Here is a 26,722-nt window from a genome sequence, read left to right as displayed (position 1 = left end):
ACCGTAACAGCCCTAAGTCAAGGTAAATATACTGTCTACACCATATGTTTCGAAAAGAGTTTAATTTAGTTTAACTGTGAAGATGTACAACCTTATTGCTTTATTGTAAACTCAGACCAGAGAGAGAAAGCGAGAGAGAAAGTGAGAGAAAGAGAAAAACAGAGAGAGAAAGAAAGAAATAAAGAGAGAGAGAAGAAGAAAAAGGAGCGAGAGGTAGAGTCTGAGAGTTGAAACCCTCCCTCTACAGGGCAGTGCTTCAGTCTCTCTAGTCAGAGGCGTCCGTCGGTTCTGTTCAGCCATGCAGTCTGTGGCTTCTGAAACCCCTCTTCTCTCATCAGTCTCTTCCTCCTCTCTCACTGGCTGAGGATTCCCTGACTGGCTCTATCCAAGCTGCGTTTAATTGAAGGGTGCCAGGTTGTAACCACCTAGCAAGCAGGGCTAATTAGCTCAGAAAGCTGTACTGGAGCAGGAGACTCACACAGCTACACCGCTGTCTGACGGACTGACTGGAAAATAGAAACACAGAACTAGATCTCCGGTGGAGGAGAGAGAGAGGGTGAGAGAGGGAGATGAGACATTTACAGGCGACTGTGTGTGAGAGAATGAGAGAGAAGAGAGAGAGTTAGAAACAGCAGCAAGACTCAGAGTGTGAGAGGTGGAGAAATAGGAGGAGGGGAGAGGTGGGGAGGGGAAGGGAGGAAACGGGAAATGCAAAGCCAAGTGAGGGAGAGCGACGGGAAGCCTGCAGCAGCAAATAAGACTGAGGAACGAAACAGGAGAGGTAAAGAGAGAGAAGGAGAGAGAGAGAAGGGATAGGGGGAGGGAGGGAAGTGGAAAAGAGGGGCCACGAGCAGGAGAGAGGGCTGCAGGGTGAAGGAGTGAGAGAAAAGTTAAGAAAGTGAGAGAGGGGGTCAGGGGAAAGAAAGAAAAGAACATAGAGAAAAAACAAGTATAGGAGAGAAAGGGAAACAAGAGGCAGGAAGAAAGGGGGGAGGGAAGTCTTAGGTAAGAAAAAAAGAGCAGCACTGAAAAAAAGTTTTGTTTTGCGGTGGAGTCAGTCATAGATGAGGAAAACAGCTTGAGTGAATGGCTAGTTTGGAGTTGGAGAGCAGCGTGGAGGAGGGGAGGAGAAGGAAACCAGTTGTTGTTTAAGGCGTTTTCCACAGCAGCCTCTACTCTAGATGGACTGTTTTCATTCTGACATGTACTCAGACAGCACACGGACGGGACACTATAGATTCATTCATCAAAACACAGACGACTACTGCTACTGCCTTCACTGTGTCCAATACGGACCCACGCTGTACCAGGGAGGACCAGGGGGGTACAGACCACCACCCACACACCCAGACCACCCAGAGTTGGACCTCAGAGGAGACATCAGCATTCCTCCTTTCCCTGTGGAGCCAGAGGATATAAAACCTGGACTAGAGAAGTGTGAGAGAGGAGGTGAAGGAAGAGGAGATGGTGGAGGGGGAGAAGGTGGAGAAGGAGAAGGTGAAGGAAGTGGTGCTAAAGCTGGAGCTGGATGGGGTGTAAGTGGTCACAGTGCCCCACAGAGGAGGCCAGTGTTCACCGGGCCGGGTCAGTACGGTCAACCTCAGCCAGGCCAGTTTAGCCCCAGCCACCCCTGGAACTACAACCCTGCCCAGTGGAGCTGCCCAGCGGAGCCTGGCCTGGGTCTGAGATTCTACTCCCCTGTGAAAGAACAGTGTGGCTATGTGGGACAGGGTGGAGGTGGCGCTGCTGGGACAGGGACCGGGACACACCCCTTCAACAGCAACAGAAACGCGTCAGCCTCATCACTCCCTCTGGACCCGGCACACACACAGTTCAGGGGTCAGCGGTCCAAACACAGGCAGTCTAGCTACAGCTACGATCCTGAGAAACAGATCTGGGATCAGTCAAAATACAGGCCAGAAAGACAGGCTAGCTATAGTACACAGGAGAAACACAGACAGGCTAGTCTCGGTTCAGAAAAGCAGGTCTGGGGTCAGTCGAACCACAGGCTAGAAAGACAGAATAGCTTCAGTTCAGAAGACAAGCTGACACACCGACAGACTAGCTACGGTCCAGAACAACAGGTCTGGGGTCAGTTGAAACACAGACAGACTAGCTACAGCTACAGTCCAGAGGAACAGGTCTGGGGATGTGCTGGAGATGAACACGATCATTTGGACAGGTGTGTACCGCTTGAACAAGGAGATTTACACCCTCACATGCCAAATGGACATAGTGGTGGTGGTGGTCCCAGCCCCAGGCATGTGTACTCTCAGGGCGTGGGAGATAGAACTAACTACCAGGAGAGAACTGCTAGATTAAAGGCTGGGGGAGCTGTAGGTGGGGCAGGAGTGGACAGCTGTAATGGACGACATGTCCCTGCTGGCTCTGGGTCTGTTCAGAAGACTTTCTTTTCCACTGAAGTCCCCCAGAAACAGTTGGTCAGCCAGCCCAGGCAGAGGAGTCATTGTGGGCCTGGCCTTGGCCATAGAACCCCAAGTCATGGAGCTACTGGCCCAGTGCATGGAGCCACTATAGGCAGGGAAGAGAGATTCAACCAAAGGGCAAAACAGCCAGCAAGCCAGGGGGTTTACCAGAACCAGGGAGGAGACCCAGACTCAGACCCCCAGAGACAGAGGGGGAAGCAGAAGGAAGGTCAGGGTTCAGTCCGGGAAAACCAGGGTTTGGTCTGGGAGAACCAGTGTCATGTCCGGGAAAACAAGGGTTCTGTCCGGCAGAAGGAGGGCTCGGTTCGGGAGCAGATCAGACAGGTGGTGTCAGACCTGGAGGGGGTCCTGGGTGGTCTCAAACAGGTCCACGTGGAGATGAAGGAGGTAAATCAAATCAAATCAAATTTATTTATATAGCCCTTCTTACATCAGCTGATATCTCAAAGTGCTGTACAGAAACCCAGCCTAAAACCCCAAACAGCAAGCAATGCAGGTGTAGAAGCACGGTAAGAACCCTTTACTGTAGATAGCCTGGTTAATCCAGAAAAAATGAAATTGAAAGCATCCCAGTGTTGTCTATTATTTCATACCTTAGCTTGTCCATTGAGCTTTTGTCAATACTGTATGTTTACCTAGCAGTTAGTCTGGTCCCAGATCTGTGTGGGGCCATACTTGGGAACTTTTGCTTAGACCATGGTTTAATAAACCATTGGTATAAAATGGCTTGCTGCTAGCTTTTCTCATAGGCCAACCTGGCCAAATTAGCCCCGACGCTAAGGACGGCCAGCTGATTAGATAATTATATCCGTTAACAAATTCCATCTCAGCCAATTAAAACTACTCCAGGAATCTGAGGTGAGGCCTAGCATCCTCCTGGCTTCACAATTTCTGAAACTGATGCAGTAAAAGACATAAAATCTGATTGTGCTTTCCTGTCAATTCTGTTACCCATGCTATTGTTTGACTGGCTTAGCCTTTATAGACATTCAGATCAACAATAGAGCTATCATCATTGTCATGGATGTGTTATTAGCTGGGTTAACATATATCAACATCATTTTTCTCCAATGTTGATATAGGCAAGCCTAGCCCACTATAGGCGAACGCTGCACGCATTCACACCAGATAGCACCCTCTTTGCTATAACCTATTGCATTTGGGACTTTGGTGTAGCCTACACTTCAAATATTTATAGGCCTATGCTTATTGTGGTTGTATTGTGAATCAAAGAACAGGCAACACGTAATAAATTAATGATATGAATTGAGCTTCTTGGAGTCACTCAGACCAAAACACAGGCTATAGTATAGGCCTAATACAGAAATATGAATCACTACAATGAATATAGGTGAAGTTCCATAAACGTATACACTTAATTGTACAAGGTTTTATATGCATTTTGATAATCGGTTACTTCGTCACATTTGCACTATTTTACTTGAGGACAAGCAGTGGAAGGTTTCTCCTTAAAAATAAGCTTGCCCCAAATAGGATTCGAACTCACAGCCACCATATGTCGACACCGTGGAGTAGATCACTACAATGATCACACCACCACTTTAGCAGTATTGGGTAAATTACTGCTATTTGACAACACCACAAGAGTCATTGCCTTTGACTTTTATAATGTCTGAATATAAAGTTACATGTTATATAATCCTCCTACTTTTTTCAGTCAAAGTACATGGATGTTTGTTAAAGGCATGAGAAAAAACTTTGGTCATATACAGTATCAGTCAAAGGTTTGGAGGGGTTTGCACCGGTTTGTGTCAGGAGCTGTAACGCTGCTGGGTTTTTCATGCTCAACAGTTTCCCGTGTGTATCAAGAATGGTCTACCAACCAAAGGATATCAACTCATTATTAGGAAGGTGTTACTAATGTTTGGTATATTCAGTGTATGTGAAATGAATGTGATCACTTGTGAAGTGTTCCAAAAACATGTTGTTTTCACATGATTCCACATGTGAAATCATGTGATTCATCGGTGAGTGAGGACCCAGCAATCATTTTGATGGATATGTTTTTAATGTGTTTATTATGAATTGTAATGAATGAATGGTATGAGTAAAATAGACATAGCATGACAACAATAGTGAGAGGAGTTGACTGAAATGTACTCAGAGATCAGAGGACGAGGCTATGTAAACCTTAAGTCCATGTATACAGCATCTGAGATAAAGCAGACACAGATCAATAGATATCCTCTCTTTCTGTTTATGTAATGGTACATGACATTTAAATTACATTTGCATTCAGCTTTGTAGAAAAAAATACATTACAGGCTGATATGGAACAAGATAGCATTGTTTGTGTTTCACATCATTTCTTGTAGTTGCATTGATTGAAAGCTATTCACATGAACCTTTTGGCTAAAACCTGCTGCTGGAATTGGCAGAGACACAAGCAGCACTTTAAAGAGCCTGTCTTGAGACAGGTTCTGAATTATGCTTTGCTTTTATGGTGTCCATATGCAATAGGGCTGTAATATACTGTACCTTGTACAAATATTTTGAAAGTCTTTCGTTGTAAAACAAAATCTACATCTCATAACTCTTAGCTCTTAAGCAGCAATCAACTGACATGTCATATCATAATGTAGTATAATGTAGTGTTAATTAATGTAGTATAATGTATTAATATACAGTATTTTAGTAATGTAGTATATTGACTATGTATTGTCATTTAGGTGGTCCAACAGATTGATCTGCTGACAGCTAACATTGACCTGGAAGAGGAAGAGGGATCATGTAACAGTTCCCCTCATGGTGGTGACGCCCTCCCCAACCCCAGAGACTGCAGAGGAGTCCTGATGTATAATAAGAAGACTAGTACTGGAGAGCAGATGTATTCCCACAAGATTAGGACTGTTGACCTGAAGACTAATGGAGACCAGGGATTACTGTACAGAGACCCTGACCATACTGTCACCATACAAACTACCTCTACGTCCCATGTCCTCACCGCATCAGTCATCAAAACCAACCGGGTTGGGGTCACAGCCCTGAGCCCGAGCCCTTCCAAAGACTCCAAACAGGAAAGACTTAACAAAGACCCTCCTATACCTGGCCCTTCCAGAGACATAAACCATGTGACCCAGACCCCTGGGCTAGAACAGATCCTCTCCCTACCCCTACCCTTATGGACTCACATCCCTATCCCCACAGCCATGGTTGGATACAGTGTCCCGTCTTGTAGGAGTCAGAAACCACCACTGTACCCCCACCCCAACGGACGGGTGGAGAGGCTTAATAAGGGTCTGGCTCCACCACCCTACCCGGTCCAGTCAGCCCTGCCGGTCCTGCCCCACTGGCCCAGCCACCCGACCCTACCCACCCTAACCACCCTGCCCTGTCTCCCAGTGCCCTGAAGACACCCTCATACCTGGAGAAAAGCAGACCAAGCTCAAGCATAGTGTGAGGGGACAGCATCACTGCCGTGGGGGCCGGGAACATATAGGACAAGGACAGACCTACACTGAGAGGCAGTCTGAGAGGGACTGACCAGGGACAGCTCGTGGTAAGTGTGTTTGTGTGTGTGTCTGCTTATGTTGTCACTTGGGTTCTGGTGATGGGGGAAAAACTCTATACAGTTATATATTGGGATATTATTTTTTATTTATTTGTATTTTTTTTACCCCTTTTTCTCCCCAATTTTGTGGTATCCCATTGATAGATACAGTCTTGTCCCATAGCTGCAACTCTAGTACGGACTCGGGAGAGGCGAAGGTCGAGAGCCGTGCGTCCTCCAAAACACAATCCAGCAAAGCCAAACTGCTTCTTGACACAATGCCCGCTTAACCCGGAAGCCAGCCGCACCAATGTGTTGGAGGAAACACTGTACACTTGGCGACCGAGTCAGCGTGCATTGTGCCCAGCCCGCCACAGGAGTCGCTAGAGCGCGATGGGACAAGAACATCCCTGCCGGCCAAACCCTCCCCTAATCCGGACGACGCTGGGCCAATTGTGCGCCGCCCCATTGGTCTCCCGGTCGCGGCCGGCTGCGACAGAGCCTGGACTCAAACCAGGTTCTCTAGCGGCACAGCTAGCACTGTGATGCAGTGCCTTAAACCTCTGCGCCATTTGGGAGGCCTCTGGGATATTGTTTTTGATGATAGATCGTATTGTTTTGACTATATCGCAATATAATTTTTGTGCTAGATTGCTGTACCTGCACTAAAACTCTAGTATTTTTTCTTCATAGCTTGTTCTCCATGTTCTTTTTAATAAAGGAGCCAATTAGTTTTCAGCACTTTTATTTCCATGAATGATCAAAACTCGTTTTATCATGGCTCTCTGTTCTCCCTCTGCAGCAGACGTAGGTGAGCAATAAAATCACAGTATTGAATTGAAATACATATAGAATCGTGAGAATTGCAATAGATGTATCTACAAAAATGTATCTACAATATCTACAATAGATGTATCTACATCTACAAAAATGTAAATGTATTATAATCCACATAACACATAACTGGCTCAAATTAAGATCCTTCATCGATCCGATATATGTACGTGATGCATGTACGTCATGATGGTAGTATAACAATTTGATTATACAAAATAATATTTGAGCAGCTATATTTGTGAAAATGCAAGATGATTGCTTGTATGTGTGTGTGTGTGTATGTGTGTGTGCCTCTGTGTTTGTGTATCTGTGTGTCTGCTAATGTTGATGTCACATGAGTTCCCACTTCTCATTATATCTTAGTCATCATGACTTCAGAGAAGTGGAGAGTAGGCTGGAGTTGAATCATTTCTTGTAACGAGACACTGCCATCTGAGATTGATATTGGAAACAAATGTCACTAAGTATTTATAGGATAACAGTCATGACTCAATATATATCTGAGCATTGCGGGACTACAAAATAACTCCCTGACACATTTATCTTACTATCATTCACAGAGATAATATTTATAAAGATTGTGTTACACATGAAAGATCTAATTGACCACCATCAAACATCACAAATTAAGAATTCCAGAACACGTGCATTGTCTAAATGACTGCAGAGATTTACACCACCATTTACAAATATTTGAGTAGATAAGGCCCAAAAAATACAATATTGTTAGATTTGGTAAAGAAGCGTGAAAATTGGCACACTTTTATCATTTTTAACACTTAACAACACCTGATATAATGCCATTCATCAAAGCCCTGGGTGGGCCAATTGTGAAAATGCATGTAGGGTACTAGGGGGTAACTAGCCCCCTCTAAGAACAATGTCTAATTGCTGACACAAAAAGCGACATTTGGAAAAAAAATTGGTATATGGATGAAAGTCATGCTTAGTCAAATAAACTATAAAGGGAAATAAATGGCTACAGTTTAGACTTTTTTTTGTTATTTCATGAAAAGTAGATTTCTTTTTTTAAGTACCGGGGTAACTGCCCCCCTCCCCCCGGGGGTGCCAGTTTCCCCGGTAGAAGATTATGGCATTTAATCCATTTCATTCTTTAGTAAGTAATACTTAAAAGCTAAGTGCAGTTATCTTATTTTAACTATTTAAATAAAATATGGGGGGGAAGTGGTGTTGCACATGTCACCATTAATATCCGCACTATGAGGAGATTTGATTTAAAGTCCCTCTTTTTAACTCACCTGCACATTAATTTTCTTTGTTCTTTGTTGTTAATTTTTGATACAATCCATGTACAAATGCACTAAATATTATTTGAATAATGCAAGATTTTAAATCCCAGCAGTCTTTAAAATGATATTCAGGAGCAAAAGGTTTTCAATAGTTGGAATATAATATTGGAATGGAATAGAACCAAAACCATTAAATAACATTGGAATATTACATTTCATACAATAATTTAACTAATTAACTCAGTGTAACATTGACGTGGCAACTCTCTTATGCTCTGCTATTGCACAATTCTAAATTGTACATAGGTCCCAAATAAAGCTATCCCTAGTAAAATTGGAGCACACCTCATGAGCCCACCAATCCAGTCCCCACCTGCGACTGAAAACAGGGGGAGAGATGCCAATTGAAAAGCTCTTTGCACGTCTGGATAAAAAAATTTACCCGATTTAATCTGGTTACTAATCCTATCCAGTAACTAGAATATGCATATACTTATTATATATGGATAGAAAACACTCTAAAGTTTCTAAAACTGTTTGAATGGTGTCTGTGAGTATAACAGAACTCATTTGGCAGGCAAAACCCTGAGACATTTTCTGACAGGAAGTGGATACCTGATGTGTTGTATTACCTTTAAACCTATCCCATTGAAAAACACAGGGGCTGAGGAATATTTTGGCACTTCCTATTGCTTCCACTAGATGTCACCAGCCTTTACAAAGTGTTTTGAGTCTTCTGGAGGGAGATCTGACCGAACAAGAGCCATGGAACGATGATGTCCCATTAGACACCTGGCGCGCGAGTTCATGTTGGGTACCCTCGTTCCAATACGTTATAAAAGAGTATGCATTCGTCCACCTTGAATATTATTCATGTTCTGGTTAAAAAAGGCCCTAATGATTTATGCTATACAACGTTTGACATGTTTGAACGAACGTAAATATATTTTTTCCCCTCGTTCATGACGAGAAGTCCGGCTGGCTTAGATCATGTGCTAACAAGACGGAGATTTTTGGACATAAATGATGAGCTTTTTTGAACAAAACTACATTCGTTATGGACCTGTGATACCTGGAAGTGACATCTGATGAAGAGAATCAAAGGTAATGGATTATTTACATAGTATTTTAGATCTCCCCAACATGACGTCTAGTCTGTATCGCAACGCGTATTTTTCTGGGCGCAGTGCTCAGATTATTGCAAAGTGTGATTTTCCCAGTAAGGTTATTTTTAAATCTGGCAAGTTGATTGCGTTCAAGAGATGTAAATCTATAATTCTTTAAATGACAATATAATATTTTACCAATGTTTTCTAATTTTAATTATTTAATTTGTGACGCTGACTTGACTGCCGGTTATTGGAGGGAAACGATTTCCTCAACATCAATGCCATAGTAAAACGCTGTTTTTGGATATAAATATGAACTTGATAGAACTAAAAATGCATGCATTGTCTAACATAATGTCCTAGGAGTGTCATCTGATGGAGATTGTAAAAGGTTAGTGCATCATTTTAGCTGGTTTTATGGTTTTGGTGACCCTGTCTTTGAATTGACAAAACATTACACACAACTCTTGTAAATGTACTGTCCTAACTTACTCTAAATTTATGCTTTCGCCGTAAAACCTTTTTGAAATCGTAAAACGTGGTTAGATTAAGGAGATGTTTATCTTTCAAAGGGTGTAAAATAGTTGTATGTTTGAAAAATTTGAATTTTGACATTTATTTGGATTCAAATTTGCCGTTCTTGAAATGCACCTGCTGTTGATGGAGTGCACCACGGGTGGCACGCTAGCGTCCCACCTAGCCCATAGAGGTTAAAAACGTAGCTGGCTATCTACCTACATGACATAAAATGCTGTGTAAAATAGCTAAACGGTTATAAATTAACATTAACTGTGAAGCTATCAGTCACTAGTGGAAACATTTACAACTGCAATTTAGTTATGTTGTCTTTTGAATGTACTTTACTTCAGACGATCTGATAGTAAGGTTGCTAGCTAGCACTCCTAGCAGCTTATGCTAACTAGCTAGCTGGCTAGCATTTTCTGGTAGTGAAGTTGCTAGCTAGCAAGTTAGCATAAACTAGCACTAACTGGCCTAGTCATTTTCTAAAAGAGGTAGAAACACATTTGTAACGTTCATAACACACTGGTCACAACGTGGCCCTTTGGGGGTGTATATTGTGGCTCCCCCCTCTCTCACTCTCCCCACCACAAGTTGTATGACTTTAAGACAGGTCATAAATACCTGGTAGAAACTGCCATGCAGTATTGAGGGAGAGAGTCTACCACAGGGCTGCCCAACACTCTTCCTGGATATCTACCGTCCTGTGGGTTTTCAGTTAACCTCACTAGGGTAGGGGGCACTATTTTCACCTCCGAATGAAAAGCGTGCCCAAAGTAAACTGCCTGTTTCTCAGGCCCAGAAGCTAGGATATGTATATAATTGGTAGATTTGGATAGAAAACACTCTAACATTTCCAAAACTGTTACAATAATGTCTGTGAGTATAACAGAACTGATATGGCAGGTGAAAACCTGAGAAGAATCCATCCAGGAAGTGAGATTTTTCTATGTTTGTAGTTTTCCATTGACTGCCTATACAGATTCCATTGACTTAGGACTCAAATTGCACTTCCTATGGCTTACACTAGATGTCAACAGTCTTTAGAAATTGTTTCAGGCTTGTATTCTGAAAAATTAGGGAGTAAGACCACTCTGAATGAATGGACACTGCAGTGTCCCAGAGGTTTTTTATGCACGCGACCGAGAGCGCACCTTCCTTCTTTTCCTTTTATATTGACGAAGCTTTTGTCTGGTTGAAATATTATTGATTATTATCACTAAAAACAACCTGAGGATTGATTCTAAACATCGTTTGACATGTTTCTACGAACTTTACTGATACTTTTCGGATTTTTCGTCTGCCTGTTGTGACTGCCTTTGAGCTTATGGATTACTGAACAAAACGCGCGAACAAAACTGAGATTTTTGGATATAAAGAGTGACTTTATCGAACAAAACAAACATTTATTGAGTTAATGGGAGTCTTGTGAGTGCAACCATATGAAGATCATCAAAGGTAAGTGATTAATTTTATCGCTATATCTGACTTGTGTAACACCTCTACCTGGCTGGTAACTGTTTGTAATGATTTGTCTGCTGGGCGCTGTTCTCAGATAATCGCATTTTATGCTTTCGCTGTAAAGCCTTTTTGAAATCTGACACCGTGGTTGGATTAACAAGAAGTTAATCTTTAAACCGATGTATAACACTTGTATGTTTTATGAATTGTTATGATGAGTATTTTTGTTTTTGAATTTGGCGCTCTGCAATTTCACTGGATGTTGGCCAGGTGGGACGCTACCGTCCCACACCCCCTAGAGAGGTTAAACCCTAATTTAACACACCTGATTCCACAAATGTTCTGCTCAACAAGACCTTAACTAGCTGAATCAGATATGCTAAATTAGGGTTGGACTGAACCTACAGGACAGTAGATCTCCAGGAAGAGGGTTGGGCAGCCCTGGCATACCAGAACAAAGGCCTTCTCTTAGTTCAAAACTCCTAATCCCCAAAATGGGAGAATGAAACAATATTTCTACTATTGAGAATGTGGGAATGGTCCGTGGACACTTAAGGGACAGTTATGATGAGTGTGTTTCATTTGGTGATCTCACGAAGGACAGGAAACACACATAACTGTATCTTTTAAAGTGTACATGACCCAGCTGTCAGGTTTACATCTAAATATTGTAAAACATATGTGATTAAACATGAAACTATTTGTGAAAAGATGTAATGTTAACCTTTATATGGATTTTCATATAAAGATGAACTAGTCAGTGGCCACACCCCGTGAGCCCAGAAATCACATTACACCCTTCTTCCACAGAGTATAAAACACCATCCTACAAAATATGCATTAAGTCAGAGAACGCCGGGACAGAGTTCCCACGTTGGAACGGCTACAATTTTAAAGACCATCGGAGACCATACAGCTGTAGTTTTGGCTACACGTATGGAAATGGTTCAACTCTGAGACTATCAATCACAACAGAATAAGAGCAAATCTTAGACCTATAATTACTGGTCTGCAGCTAGAAATTACGTAAGTCTAGAACGAGAATACCGACAACCGCCGAAGCATCTATACTATAAGAACATTTACGAATGGTACTCTGAAGTATCCATTCTAACCACTTACAACTACGAAAGATATTGTGTCTTCTGGGAAAGTTAACCAGAGACTCTGATGAACTCTACAGGACAATTGACTGTTTTCTACGGAGAGACAACAACGACATATATACATTGAAATTATTGTCGAATAAGCGGCCGTTCATGTGCAAAGGATTAGCATTTCAATGATTATAATTATCCACTTGGTGTAGTGAATCTGTTTTGTCTCGCTCTCTCAGTCCCCACCCTTTTCCTTCGTCTATCAAGCCGTCATATCGGCTTCGTCCGCTGGGACTTTTTCTTTGTATCATGTAGTAACCAAAATATCTACTGTTTGTAAGTTATGTAATTCTGTGTGATTATTTAGTTAGCTAGTAAATAAATAATTAAGCCAATATGTATATTGCTGATTCATTATGGAAACTAGGGTTTGTGCAGATATCCAAAGGTTTGCGACATTCAGTAATGAGACCTGATGAGGTAATAATAATAATTCATTAATAAGCGACTGTTTTGATAAGATATGAAAATATCTGAAGAGTCAATTCGGGAAATAGAGACTCTATAAAAAAAAAGATCTGTGGTGCCCGACTTCCTAGTTAATTAAAGTTTACATGATTAGTTTAATCACGTAATAATAATTACATATAGAGGATTGATTTGATAAAATAACAGTCTTCACATTTAACCCTTGTGTTGTCGTAAGGGTAAAAAATGACCTGCCACTATGTTTAACAGTAGAGAAAACCACCTAAATTATATTTTTTCTACTTGAAATTTGAGGACTTTTCCTAGAGTGACCCCAACATTAGAAAAAGTGAAACATCACCTTTGTTCATATTTCCATGAAAGCTGTACACGACCAGGGTACAAAGATTGTCTTAGGGTAATTTTTTTATCATCATTTGATCATCAAAATCATTTACACACACACACACACACACACACACACACACACACACACACACACACACACACACACACACACACACACACACACACACACACACACACACACAATGAGAAATGTAGATTGTGTGCTACTGATTGAACAAAACTAAAACTTTCTTGTGCATGTGCAGCATCTCCCCTCCATGACCCCACACATAACTCAAGTTCACATACAAAATAAAAACAATTTCAGACAAAATAAAAACAATTTCAGACTAAATAAACATTTCTTGAAAGCATTGTTTACTAATGGGGAATACAGTCAGAGGCTATAAAGGTGCTGCAGATGACACTCCTCCAGTTCTCGCTTTGCTAAAGCCATGAGTGCACGTTTCAGTGCCCAACAGGTCGTAGATCAGATTTTTTCAGATGTCCAGGAGGAACAAGAGAACAATGATTTGGAAGAGGAGGAGGTATCTGAAGAAGAAGATGGGGAAGAATACAACCCAGAGCACGATGCGTCATCTTCAGATGAAGAAGAAATCCCCCAAGCTGAAAGAGAAACATTTTTGTCAAAGAACAGCAAAATAACATGGACCTTGTTACCATATGACAACCAGGGCAGGATGGCAGCACAGATGCCATAAGGATGACCCCAGGGACCACAAGACATGCAGTTGCCCATGCCCAGGACATTGCCTCAACATTCTACATGTTCATCACACCAGCCATTGAAAAAAATCATCCTGGAGATGACACATTTGGAGGGTTTCCATAAACATGGAGACAACTGGAAAAGGATGGATGAGATTGACCTGCATGCCTACATAGGGCTGCTAATCTTAGCGAGTGTGTGTATAGGTCCCGAGGCGAGGCTACATATAGTCTCTGGGATGCAGAGAGTGGAATGGCAATTTTCTGTGCCACGATGCCGCCGATAGTCTTTCACACTTTCTCAAGAATGCAACGATTTAATAACTGTGAGTCAAGACCTGCAAGACGTGTGAGACAGGGGCGAAAATCTGATATCAACTTTGGAGGGGACAATTACATTACATTTTCTCAAGAGCAATTCCTGAGGGGGACACCAAAAGTAGTGCTGTAACACATTGCCTACGTTTAATATGGTAAATGTATATTGAGGAACCAAAGAAATAAGGTGTTTGCCGTACTCCTAACTACAGGTACCCAAAACTACACAACTAATCACAACAGCAATACCATTGCCTTTAACAAATCTTAGTTCAGTCACCAGTTTAAGTTGAGCGTGGGGGTATCCATGGCATTTTCCAATTATGTTCCTATTTTTTTTTAATTGAGAACCTTTCATAATGTTTCCAAACAAAGACTCAACAAACTTACCTGAGACTCCCTGTCTCTGCCAGTCTGTCCCTGCATATCTGTCCCCAACTCTGCTGTCTGTGTGCCATCTGTTGCCTGCTCTGCCTAATGACATCATTGTGAAACATTTCCATTAGAATTTCATTTCTTTCTTATGAACATTTTATCGACTAGTCTTTGAGATATTAGGCTACTAGGGTTCTTACTTTGCGTTTTGGTGTACTGAAAAATACTCTGATGTCCGTCTTTTTTCTGCCATTTTTCTGCCATTTTTCTACCTGGTTGGCTACACACACACAGTATGTAGGTTATTTACAGTAGGAGATGGGCTTCTATCATCTTATCTTCTATCATTCTATTTGGGCTTCGATCTAAAAGGTAGCTAGCAAATGTGAAACGGATTGCAGTGACAAGCGTTGACAGCTGTATGAGTTCACCATTTACACAACATATGCTGCAACCTTTTGTAATTTTAATCGTTTGTTTCATATTGGCTGGCTTCTAACAATAGCTGAATTTGCAAAGCTAGCCGAGCACCAATTCAGTGGTGTTTGCTATAATCTTTGCTACCCGGGTTAAATAAAGGTGAAATAAAATATATAAATAAAAGTTCCCTTGCGACAATTTAGCTTTTGCAACGAGACCATTAAATATATTTAAAACAATGGTAGAAGAGAGTGTAGTTCTGTTCAGTTTATCGCTAACCTTATCACAGGGACTTTGAAGCACTAACTTACATGCATGCTGATCTTGGAATAAATTGACGATAGCAAAAGATTCCATCTTTGACAACGCCACATACATGGAATAGGTACTAGCTAGCTTAATAGTTAATATTTGCGCGCTAGCTCTGCATATTCAGCTAGTGTGTGTGCGCGATTGACTGGATTAACCTCACGTCAGTTACATGCATTGAGTGCCTTTCAGACAGTAGATACGACCTCTACGTTACCTCACAAGCTAAGGAACTGGCAGTGGATCAAACCATTGTGAGGCAAAGGGTGGGGGGGTCGCAATCTTTTGAAACTTAAAAACGAGCTATTAAGTGTCTATAATCAGCACAATTGCTTTCATTGCGTATTATTAATATTATTTAAATTACATAGTTATGTTTCAGTGATATATTGGGGGGGACAAATCATATTTTTCCCAGGATGGGGGGGTCGTGTCCCCCCCGTCCCCCCCGGGATTTCCGCCCCTGGTGTGAGAGACAAACTGGCAGCCATAAGAGGTCTGGGAGAAGTGGGTGGAGTGTCTGCCATGCCTCTACAACCCTGGGCCTGAAGAAACAGGAACAGCAACTGGTTCCATTCACAGGTACATTTTTATTTTCATATCTGTAGTGTAAGTGATTTTCACTGTTCATTTTATTATGTATTGTATTATGTAATATCATTGATTTATGTGACTGTTTTCTGTGACACTGATACGAATTACTGATAGTAATCTCTTTTGTCAAAAGGTCGCTGTCTTTTCCGGCAGTATATGCCCAGCAAGCCAGCAAAGTATGGCATCAAGATATGGGTGGCCTGTGACGCACAATCCAGCTACGCTTGGAAGATGCAAGTCTACACAGGGATACCGTTCAGTGGAGGCCCGGAGAAGAACCAGGGGATGCGGGTTGTGCTTGATGTGACAGATGGACTGATGGGGCACAATGTCACGTGTGACAATTTCTTCACCTCTTATGAACTCAGCCAGCAGCTCCTGAAGAGGAAGATCACCATGGTTGGCACAGTTAGAAAGAACAAGCCTGAGCTCCCCCCTGCACTCCTTGCAACAAGGGGGAGAGATGCCTTCTCATCAAAGTTTGCCTTCACCCCCACCACCACTCAAGTTTCTTACCTCCCAAAGAGGAACAAGAATGTGGTCCTCCTGAGCACACTGCACAAAATGGCTGAGATCAATGATCGTGAGGGCAGGAAGCCAGCCATCATCCTGGACTACAACCACAACAAAGGAGGAGTGGACAACCTGGACAAGGTGATTGGAATTTACAGCTTCAGGAGGATGACTGCCCGCTGGCCCCTGGTTATCTTCCATAACATCATTGATGTGTCCTCATACAATGCCTTCGTGAATGGAACAAGATCAACCCTACCTGGATGCCTGATAAGCGGAACAAGAGGAGGGTGTTCCTGGAGCAGCTGGGAAAGGCACTTATAACCCCACACATTCAAAGAAGGGAGCGCCTCCCCCGCACAGCAGCCTCTGCAGCGCTTGTGAAAGCTGTTCAGGGGACTGAATCCTGTCCTGATCCACCTGAGGCTGCAGCTGGGGCAGGCTAGAGGAGGAGTTGTCAATTCTGCCCCCAAAGAATGTGCTGTAAAACAAATACTATGTGCCACACATGTGAGAAATACATCTGCAAAGTTCATGCACACACACTTGCATACTGTCCTACATGTGCTAATTAGAGTTGACTGATATATGTTCTTCACGTTTTTGTTTTGCATCTATTACCTTATTTTATTCTATTTAATGTTGTTGTTTATACACCTTGTGGGTAGGGGCAATGGTTAAAAAAATGGGATAAGACTTTTATTTTGTAGTTGAATTCCTCATTGTACAGTATATAACAACATATCACTATGTTGCCAAAAAAGTTCAAGACTGTTATTGTTTCCCTTCAATAAAATGCATTCAAAACTACTTTCTGCACATTTCTGCTACTTTCTTAGGCTAGTGCTATCTCTTGCTAAAAAATTTGTGTTTACACCTATGCAGTACCTTTAGCAATAATAATAATTGTAAACCTCTACTTTAGTAAAGAAAACAATTATGACAGGTGTGTTGTAATAAAAATGAGTGGTGTCCACTGACTAAATGCAGTCTTTCTGCATTGTGAAGAGGGAAAACCCAGATATTCACAAAGTTTGTGATGAATGACAGGTTGTTTCTTCATGCAAAATAGATTTGTGATTTAAAATTCAATTAAGCTGCTTTATTTTAGGGGTTGAGCGAAGGCGGGTCATGTTTTACCCTTCGGACAAGGGGAGTGTACAGAATGTTAAGACTACACTTAATGATAGTCACAGACATGACAAACTCATCCAACATTTTACTAATTTACAAGAAAAGTATCAACATTTTTTCAATCTAAACAAGTGGATTATTTATTTTAAAACATTCCTACTTGTATATTTAAAAAAACAATTATAGATCTTACTTCATTGGAATATATCGACAACTTTTTCAAAATGTAATTTTTTTTTGATAAACTTATCACAAAATAATTTTGTTGAAATATCTCCAAAAGTTGTGATGACACAGAGGACATTTTTTGTTGAGCAAGAGCAGTGGCAGCCAGGGAAAGTGATCTTAATGTGAATTACAGGGGTGGGGGCAGTTACCCCAGGGGGCTTGTTACCCCCTAGTACCCTAACTTTATTGACGTTTTGGGTCAACACTTCCCCTGTGTTGGGTCTACATGGCCCCAAAATAGCTTGAAAGTGTTGTATTGGTTTGGGGAACACATTCCATAAACCAACACCATATGGCATTTTTATTTAATTTTTACTTATGATCGCAACTGATGAAAAACCATCAAAAATTGTAGTAACATTTTTATATTTTCACTCTCACGTGTGCTCCCTCTCCGGCCTCTAGGTTACCAGGCTGCTCGTTATGGCGCACACCTGTCACCATCGTTACGCGAATCAGCGCATAATGACACTCACCTGGACTCCATATACCTGCCCTATATATGTCACTCCCTTTGGTCCCTTCCCCAGGCATCATTGTTTCTGTTCTTGGGTCATGTCTGTGCGTTGTTTGTGTTACGTGTTTGTTTCATTTATTTATAAAAAAACTCACTCCCTGAATATGCTTCCCGACTCTCAGCGCACATTGTTTACATTCACTTTCAAAGTTGTGTATTAAATACAAAGTCACCTTTTACACTTTTACACCCATGAAGCTGGTTTGCCATTTTGTAAAACTGTTATCCTACAGAGTAATAGGTTAAATCTGTAATGACACTATAGCTGGATATATTTATTTGAACATATCCTGGCTTTTTGTAAACGTTTTGTGGTCTTAACATAAAGGGATGTTGTTAAAATAGGTTACCTCTCTCCCTGCTGGACACCAGATTTCATGTCACATTTCTTAAAAGTGACATAGTATATATAATATATGATTGTAAGCAGTATGAAACTTTGTATTTAATACACCACATTAAAAGGGAAAATATCAACATTATACTGAGTTTTCTGATGGTTTTTCATAATTGTTACGATCATGAAGGAAAAAACAAAGGTCATATGCTGTTGGTTGATTGAATGTGTTCCCCAAACCAATACAAACATTTAAAGCTATTGTTGGGGCCATGTAGACCCAAAATGTCAATACAGGTAAATGAATATTCACAAATGGTGCTACAGGCCAACCTGAGGTTTGGCTAAAATGGCACTATATGAGTTTTTTTCAGCACGAAAAATTATTTGTCAGTTTTCATGCTTCTATACCAAATTGAATAATTTTCTAGCTTATCAACTGGACTAAAAAGAAAAGAATGAGAGAGAAAGAGAGAGTGAGAGTTCCCTTTTGTGAAGATACTGTACTTCCCTCTTGTGCAGAATATGTGTAACTGAAATCTATTTTTTTTTTCTGGCCTGTGCCTTGTGTCTGTGAGTTGGGCAAGCACAATCTGGTTTTAATCATAAAGCCTTTGGACAGATGTCAGAGCAGAATGAGGCAAACCAAACGCTAGCTTGTTATATTTGAGATGGTCACATAAACATGAGCAGTTCTAGACATTGTTCAACATGGCGAGAGTCAAAGACTGTGGGGATATAAAGAACAGCTTCCAGGGAGAAAAGGCCTGTGACTTCTGGTTAAAGCTTTGAAAATAGGCTTTGAAATAATAGAGAAGTAGATCGATTTTTTTGTAGAAATTGTTTCTTGTAAATCGCTTATAAGTACACAACATTTACATTTATGTAATTTAGCAGACGCTCTTATCCAGAGCGACTTACAAATTGGTGCATTCACCTTATGATATCCAGTGGAACAACCACTTTACAATAGTACATCTATATCATTTTTTTTTTGTTATTTTCTACGCAATACATATTGCAGTGTTAAACTAACACTTACAGTAAAGAGTGAATTTTAACACCATCTCAGGCTACATATGGTGTTAGTCTACAGTGTAAAAAGTATTCTGATTATACTGTTAATGTTGAGTGTTAACGTAACACTCTGCAATGTAAAAAATTAACACTGCAGTACACTTTCCCGTGTTACTGAAATGTAACACTATGGGGTAAGTAACACACACAATGTTATTTATGTTCAACACTAGTGTTGACCTAAAGTTAACTCCTATTAGTGTTAAACAAAACACTGTTGCAGCAAGTCATTTTGGATGTTGTTTTAACACTGTATGGTGTAAATCCTAAATAGCATATTTCATATGGTGCCTTTTCTTTTTGAGTGAATTGTAAAGTTACCACCCATGACTGTATTTGTTAGTGACAGAGACATGGTTGTTTAATTCATTATTTTTAAAGGCCTGTGGCTTTCACCAAATAAGTATCTAGATGAATGTTATCTTTAAAATGTAACTTTATGACAATTCATTACATACAGTTGAAGTCGGAAGTTTACATACACCTTAGCCAAATACATTTAAACTCAGTTTTTCACAATTCCTGACATTTAATCCTAGTAAAAAATGCTCTGTCTTAGGTTAGTTGGGATCCACACTTTATTTTAAGAATATGAAATGTCAGAATAATAGTAGAGAGAATTATTTATTTCAGCTTTTAATTTCTTTCATCACAAGTTTACATACACTCAATTAGTATTTGGTAGCATTGCCTTTAAATTGTTTAACTTGGGTCAAACGATTTGGGTACCCTTCCACAAGCTTCCCACGCTAAGTTGGGTGAATTTTGGCCCATTCCTCCTGTCAGAGCTGGTGTAACTGAGTCAGGTTTGTAGTCCTCCTTGCTCGCACACGCTTTTTCAGTTTTGCCCACACATTTTCTATAGGATTGAGGTCAAGGCTTTGTGATGGCCACTCCAATACCTTGACTTTGTTGTCCTTAAGTCATTTTGCCACAACTTTGGAAGTATGTTTGGGGTCATTGTCCATTTGGAAGACCAAGCTTTAACTTCCTGACTAATGTCTTGAGATGATGCTTAAATATATCCACATAATTTTACTTCCTCATGATGCCATCTATTTTGTGAAGTGCACCAGTCCCTCCTGCAGCAAAGCACCCCTACAACATGATGCTGCCACCCACGTGCTTCACGGTTGGGATGGTGTTCTTCGGCTTGCAACCCTCCCCCTTTTTCCTCCAAACATAACGATAGTCATTATGGCCAAACAGTTCTATTTTTATTTCAACAGACCAGAGGACATTTCTCCCAAAAGTACGATCTTTGTCCCCATGTGCAGTTGCCAACCGTAGTCTAGCTTTTTTATGGCGGTTTTGGAGCAGTGGCTTCATCCTTGCTGAGCGGTTTTTCAGGTTATATCGATATATGACTCGTTTTTTCTGTGGATATAGATACTTTTGTACCTGTTTCCTCCAACATCTTCACAAGGTCCTTTGCTGTTGTTCTGGGATTGATTTGCACTTTTCGCTCGAAAGTATGTTCTTCTCTAGGAGACAGAACGCGTTTCCTTCCTGAGCGGTATGACGGCTGTGTGGTCCCATGGTGTTTATACTTGCGTACTATTGTTTGTACAGATGAACGTGGAACCTTCAGGCGTTTGGAAATTGCTCCCAAGGATGAACCAGACTTGGGGAGGTCTACAATTCTTTTTCTGCGGTCTTGGCTGATTTCTTTTGATTTTCCCATGACGTCAAGCAAAGAGGCACTGAGTTGAAGGTCGGCCTTGAAATACATCCACAGGTACACCTCCAATTGACTCAAATGTATGTCTGTGTATCAGAAGCTTCTAAAGCCATGACATCATTTTCTGGAATTTTCCAAGCTGTTTAAAGGCACAGTCAACTTAGTGTATGTAAACGTCTGACCCACTGGAATTGTGATACAGTGAATTATAAGGGAAATAGTCTGTCTGTAAACAATTGTTGGAAAAATGACTTGTATCATGCACAAAGTAGATGTCCTAACCGACTTGCCAAAACTATAGCTTGTTATCAATACATTTGTGGAGTGGTTGAAAAACAAGTTTTAATGACTCCAACCTAAGTGTATGTAAACTTCCGACTTCAACTGTATATCATAATGCCTTACTTGGATGTTCTAGTTTTACCCTAGTTTTAACAGTGTTAGGAATTTGCTGGTTTACAGGCCACATCAAGCCTATGAGTCACATTATGCTGGCTTGCAAAGTGATCCTATTGGAATCCAAACAGAGTTATAATATGCAACAGTTTGAGTTTTAAACTGGAACAACCATTTCACTAACGGGTCCAATAAATCTAATTGACTAATTTGATTCGTTTAGAAGAATTCAAGTTATTTATCTTTGGTAGCATATGATTAATTAATCAATGTACTGTTTGTGCAAAAACACAGATATGAAAAACAATCCCCCAAAAATGTACTTGCAGTAAAGCATGCTGGGAAATATGATAATGATGAGTCTGGTTTTGACAGGACTGTTTTACTTTCCACAGTGTAAAACAATACCGCTGGTTATTAACAACAACACTGGGGGTTATTTTTCACAACTGAGTGTTACTTTCACTCTTACAAAGTTAAATTAACTCCTGAATCAACACTATACATTTTACACTGAAAATCAACACATGCCAATTTTATGTGTATGATTCAGTATTTTGTGTAGTCTAATAACACAGCCTGGTTTGAGTATTATCAGATGAAGAACAGTGAGACTAATGTATAATTCCTTGAATTATTTTTGATCTATTACCGCTCCTCTTCTCTGCTGTCTTCAAAAGCACATATTGTATTGGTATGGTTAGCCTTGGATGAAAGAAATAACAGGCAGCGATTTATAGATTTAATTGGACTCATATTGAACTTATACATTGGAGGCATGACATTTTAGCTTATATTCCTACTCCTCCAGCTACAGTAGCAAGGCTGAACAACAAGGACACATACCTAACCTATGAGTTCATCCTCCTTGACACCATCTAGGTTTCCATCACTACTTAAAGACTGTACGATACAGAAATGCCTTTATAGAAGGAGAAATACATTCTTAAAAGTCTAAGGCATTGGGAGGCTAAACCGTTTGAATGCTACAGACGTTTTCATGAGAAGACCAATTTTTAGGATCTCCTAGTCTGATGAACAGAGCTGTAAGCTCTGCCACTTTCTACCACAGATGCAGAAGGGCGACATAGGTGGATGCTGTGGATTGAGAAGCAGCTCATGCAAAAACATGACATCTCTAGCTTAAACTGATGGATTTTGATGTGAATTTATTTTATTATGTTACATAGATTTATGCACTGGTGTGTCAATAGACTCTAGGGGGTTAAATGTATATCCATTTATTGGCTTCACTGGGGAACAGCATCAATTCAATTCAGCAGGTTAACTGAAATTGTAAGAATTTAAATGGAATTGACCCCAACCCTTCTGGGGAGATGCTCTTGATGCAGAATGTAAAGCCACAATTGGTAATTTGTTATGTATTTAACCAAAACAGTGCCTTCAGAAAGTATTAACACCCCTTGACTTTTTCCACATTTTATTGTTACAGCCTGGATTTAAACTGGATTAAATTGAGATTTTGTGTCACTGGCCTACACACAATACCCCATAATGTCAAAGTGGAATTATGTTTAATAATTTTTACTAATTCATAAATAATGAAAGGCTGAAATGTCTTGAGTCATTAAGTATTCAATCCCTTTCTTATGGCAAGCCTAAATAAGTTCAGGGAGTAAAAGTTTGCTTAACAAGTCACATAATAAGTTGCATTAAAACCTCTTGAGGATACCCTAGGATAGGGGGCGCCACAGCGCATTTTGAAAAGAATTTGTTCCCATTTTCAACGGCCTACTAATCAAACTCAGAAGCTAGGACATGCATATACTTATTATATATGGATAGAAAACACCCTAAAGTTTGTAAAACTGTTTGAATGGTGTCTGTGAGTATAACAGAACTCATATGGCAGTCAAAACCCCGAGACCGATTGAACCAGAAAGTGGAATTCTGAATTGTGGACTCGACTTCTCATCTTTCCCTATTAATCACACCGTTAACAATGGTTCAGTGAGCACTTCCTATTGCTTCCACTAGATGTCGCCAGTCTTTTCACAGTGGTTTGAGCCTTATACAGTCGAAACTCAGTGAATGAGACGCATTGGAAATTGGTCACAGGGGATGGGCCATCACCATTATGACGCCGGCGGCCCTGTCTACCCCCACCTTTGGAAACGTTTCAAAACACTCTACAACCGTCCCCGTCGAATCTGATTGGCTCTCTTGGTGTTACAGGCCCTGAAGATTAATGTTTTACAACGTTTGACATGTTTGAACGAACCTAAAGGCGGGAAAATCTCATTTTATCCGAAACTGCAGCCCTGCGCACGTCGGAGAATTTGGAGAGAGCCCTAGGACGCGCTACCAACAGCAGGCTAATGGAAATGAAGGATGGACTTTTTTGACCGAAAATACATCTGTTGTGGACCTGGGATTCCTGGAAGTGCTTTCTGATGAAGACAACTAAAGGTAGGCGATTATTGACAATATTATACAAGATGAGATGTGACATGCGATTGTTCCAAGATGGTGCTGAGCTCGGTATATTAGCTCATTTTCTGAGTATCGCATCTCCTTTTATCGCAAAGTGTGATTACCCAGTAAAGTTAATTTAAAATCTGGTATGACAGGTGTTCTCAAGAGATATTCATCTATAAATGTTAGATTGACAATATAAATTTAAAAAATCGTTTTCGAATAGTAATTTAGGGAATTGTAGCACTGTTTCCCGGGACGCATTTGAGGGGAAAATAGTTAGTCAACGTCAGACGCCGATGTAAAATGCTGTTTTTATATATAAATATGACCTTTATTGAACAAAAGAATGCATGCATTGTGTAACATGATGTCCTAGGTGTGTCATCTGATGAAGTTTGTAAAAGGTTAGTGCTGCATTTAGCTGTTTTTTGGTTATTTATGATGCAAGTGGTTGGTCGGAAAATGGCTATGTTGCTGCTTTTTACGATGGACTCATCTAACATAATCTAATGATTTGTTTTTCCTGTAAAACCTTTTTGAAATCGGACGACGTGGGTCGATTCAGGAGAGGTGTCTCTATAAAACAAAACAAAAAAGTTATTAATTTTTTTTTATTTTAAATTATTAATTTTTTTAATGCTAATTGGCGATATGATTTTTCGCTGGATTTTGATCCCGCTGACGGGATGAGACGCTGAAGATAGTGTTTAACTTGATTTGTTGAATGACTACCTCATCTCTGTACCCCCACACATACAATTGTCCCTTAGTCGAGCAGTGAATTTCAAACACAGATTCAACCACAAAGACCAGGAAGGTTTTCCAATCCCTCACAAAGAAGGGCACCTATTGGTAGATGGGTAAAAAAAGAAGAAGCAGACATTGAATATCCGTTTGAGCATGGTGAAGTGGTTAATTACACTTTGGATAGTGTAACAATACACCCAGTCACCACAAAGATTACAGGCATCCTTCCTAACTCAGTTGTTGGATAGGAAGAAAATGTTTCAGGGATTTCCTCATGAGGCCAATGGTGACTTTAAAACATTTACAGAGTTTAATGGCTGTGATAGGAGAAACCTTGTTGTTACTCTACAATACTAACCTAAATGGCAGAGTGAAAAGAAGGAAGCCTGTCCAGAATATTCCAAAACATGCATTCTGTTTGCAATAAGGCACTAAAGTAAAACTGCAAGAAGGTGGCAACAAAATTAACTTTATGTACTGAATACAAAGCATTATGTTTTGGGAAAATCCAATGCAACACATCACTGGGTACCATTCTTCATATTTTCAAGCATTGTGGTGGTTGCATCATGTTATGGGTATGCTTGTCATCGGCAAGGACTAGGGGGTTGTCTAGGATAAAAAATAAACTTAATAAAGTTAAGCACAGGCAAAATTCTAGAGCAAAACCTGGTTTAGGCACTGTATATCATTAATTTAAATTACCATTGACCATTAGTTGTATTGTAGATCGCAATTTTAAATCCTGTGTTGTTGTCTTCCTCAGGAGCCCTGACGTGGTGAAGAGATGACTTCAGTCAGTGGTGGACACAAAGACAGAGCTTGGCCTGAAGATGGGGGTATTTCCAAGGGTGAACGCTCTAGACAGACAGGAGGGGAAGGGGATTCCACATTACAGAATGAGATGCACAGACCTGAGACACACAGTAAGCAGCAAGCACTTCAACCTAACATATATAACTTAAAACAGCAAAAAGACACAATTTTGATACAAGTTGGACAATAAAGTATTATATTCATAACTCAACCCTACTTGAATTATACACCGGAGGTTATCAACCAAAGAATCTGTAGAAAAATGAGAATGGATGTTGGAAGTTATATGATTATACTATCTATATTCATGTTTATAAAGCTTGTTTTAAAATGTTCAGAGATATTAGAAAATTGTACTGTCTGAAACATCCAAATCGAAATACTTCATATTGACAACTGAATGTCTTACATTTGTTACATTTGTGTATGGATTAAAAGACAACAATGACCTAATAATGGACATTGACTTTGATTTGAAATGTTTTATGTTCTGTTATGGCACCAATGGAAGACAGTAGTCTGTCTCAGTATGTTTCCTCTCCACTTGACTCTCTGTATTTCATGGCACTAGGGTCTAAACTGCCTTTGCCTACATCCCAAATGACACACTATTCCCTATATAGTGCACTACTTTTGATCATAGCCCTATGATGGGAGTCATTTGGAACGCAACCTGTATGTCTCTTGCTGTCTTTATGCCATGGCACAGACTACTGTGTGTTGGAGCCATCTGCACGTAGGCCTGCTAACCTCTCTGTCTCTCTGTTTATTTAAGTCTTGTCTGAGAGTTTCACCAATTCTGTCCCAGATACTCCGCCCCTACTTTTAGGTTGCTACAGTACATCCCTCTGTCTGTGTCTCTCTGTATCAATATCAGACCTGGGTTCAAATGCTACTTGCAATCTTTCAAATACTTCTTTAGCCATTTGCTCTAGCCTGGCTAAAGTTCCAGATGGACGGGTTTTACAGTTTTGAAACTATTCTATTGGGCCCAGTAAGCCAGGCAAGCTCAATCAAGCACAGATAAAGTGTTTGAAATGATTTA

At 40.5% G+C, this 26,722-nt stretch overlaps 2 protein-coding genes across 2 annotated transcripts; both read left to right on the top strand.

Annotated features, from left to right (window-relative positions):
- Positions 1-280: 280 nt before the first annotated feature.
- On the top strand, positions 281-26,137 carry LOC106600515 (uncharacterized). Its single transcript, XM_014191935.1, has 3 exons — positions 281-2,834; positions 5,138-5,967; positions 25,628-26,137. The coding sequence occupies exons 1-2, from the start codon at positions 1,182-1,184 to the stop codon at positions 5,816-5,818; spliced, it is 2,334 nt and encodes a 777-aa protein (XP_014047410.1). The 5' UTR covers positions 281-1,181; the 3' UTR covers positions 5,819-5,967; positions 25,628-26,137.
- LOC123741653 (piggyBac transposable element-derived protein 4-like) lies at positions 15,654-16,639 on the top strand. Its single transcript, XM_045714849.1, has 2 exons — positions 15,654-15,780; positions 15,926-16,639. The coding sequence occupies exon 2, from the start codon at positions 15,949-15,951 to the stop codon at positions 16,627-16,629; it is 681 nt and encodes a 226-aa protein (XP_045570805.1). The 5' UTR covers positions 15,654-15,780; positions 15,926-15,948; the 3' UTR covers positions 16,630-16,639.
- Positions 26,138-26,722: the final 585 nt, after the last annotated feature.

This window comes from Salmo salar, chromosome ssa03, assembly GCF_905237065.1.
Source record: "Salmo salar chromosome ssa03, Ssal_v3.1, whole genome shotgun sequence".
NCBI lineage: Eukaryota > Metazoa > Chordata > Actinopteri > Salmoniformes > Salmonidae > Salmo > Salmo salar.
The sequence above is the reverse complement of the archived record's forward strand: the minus strand, read 5'-3'. Positions and strand labels throughout refer to the sequence as shown.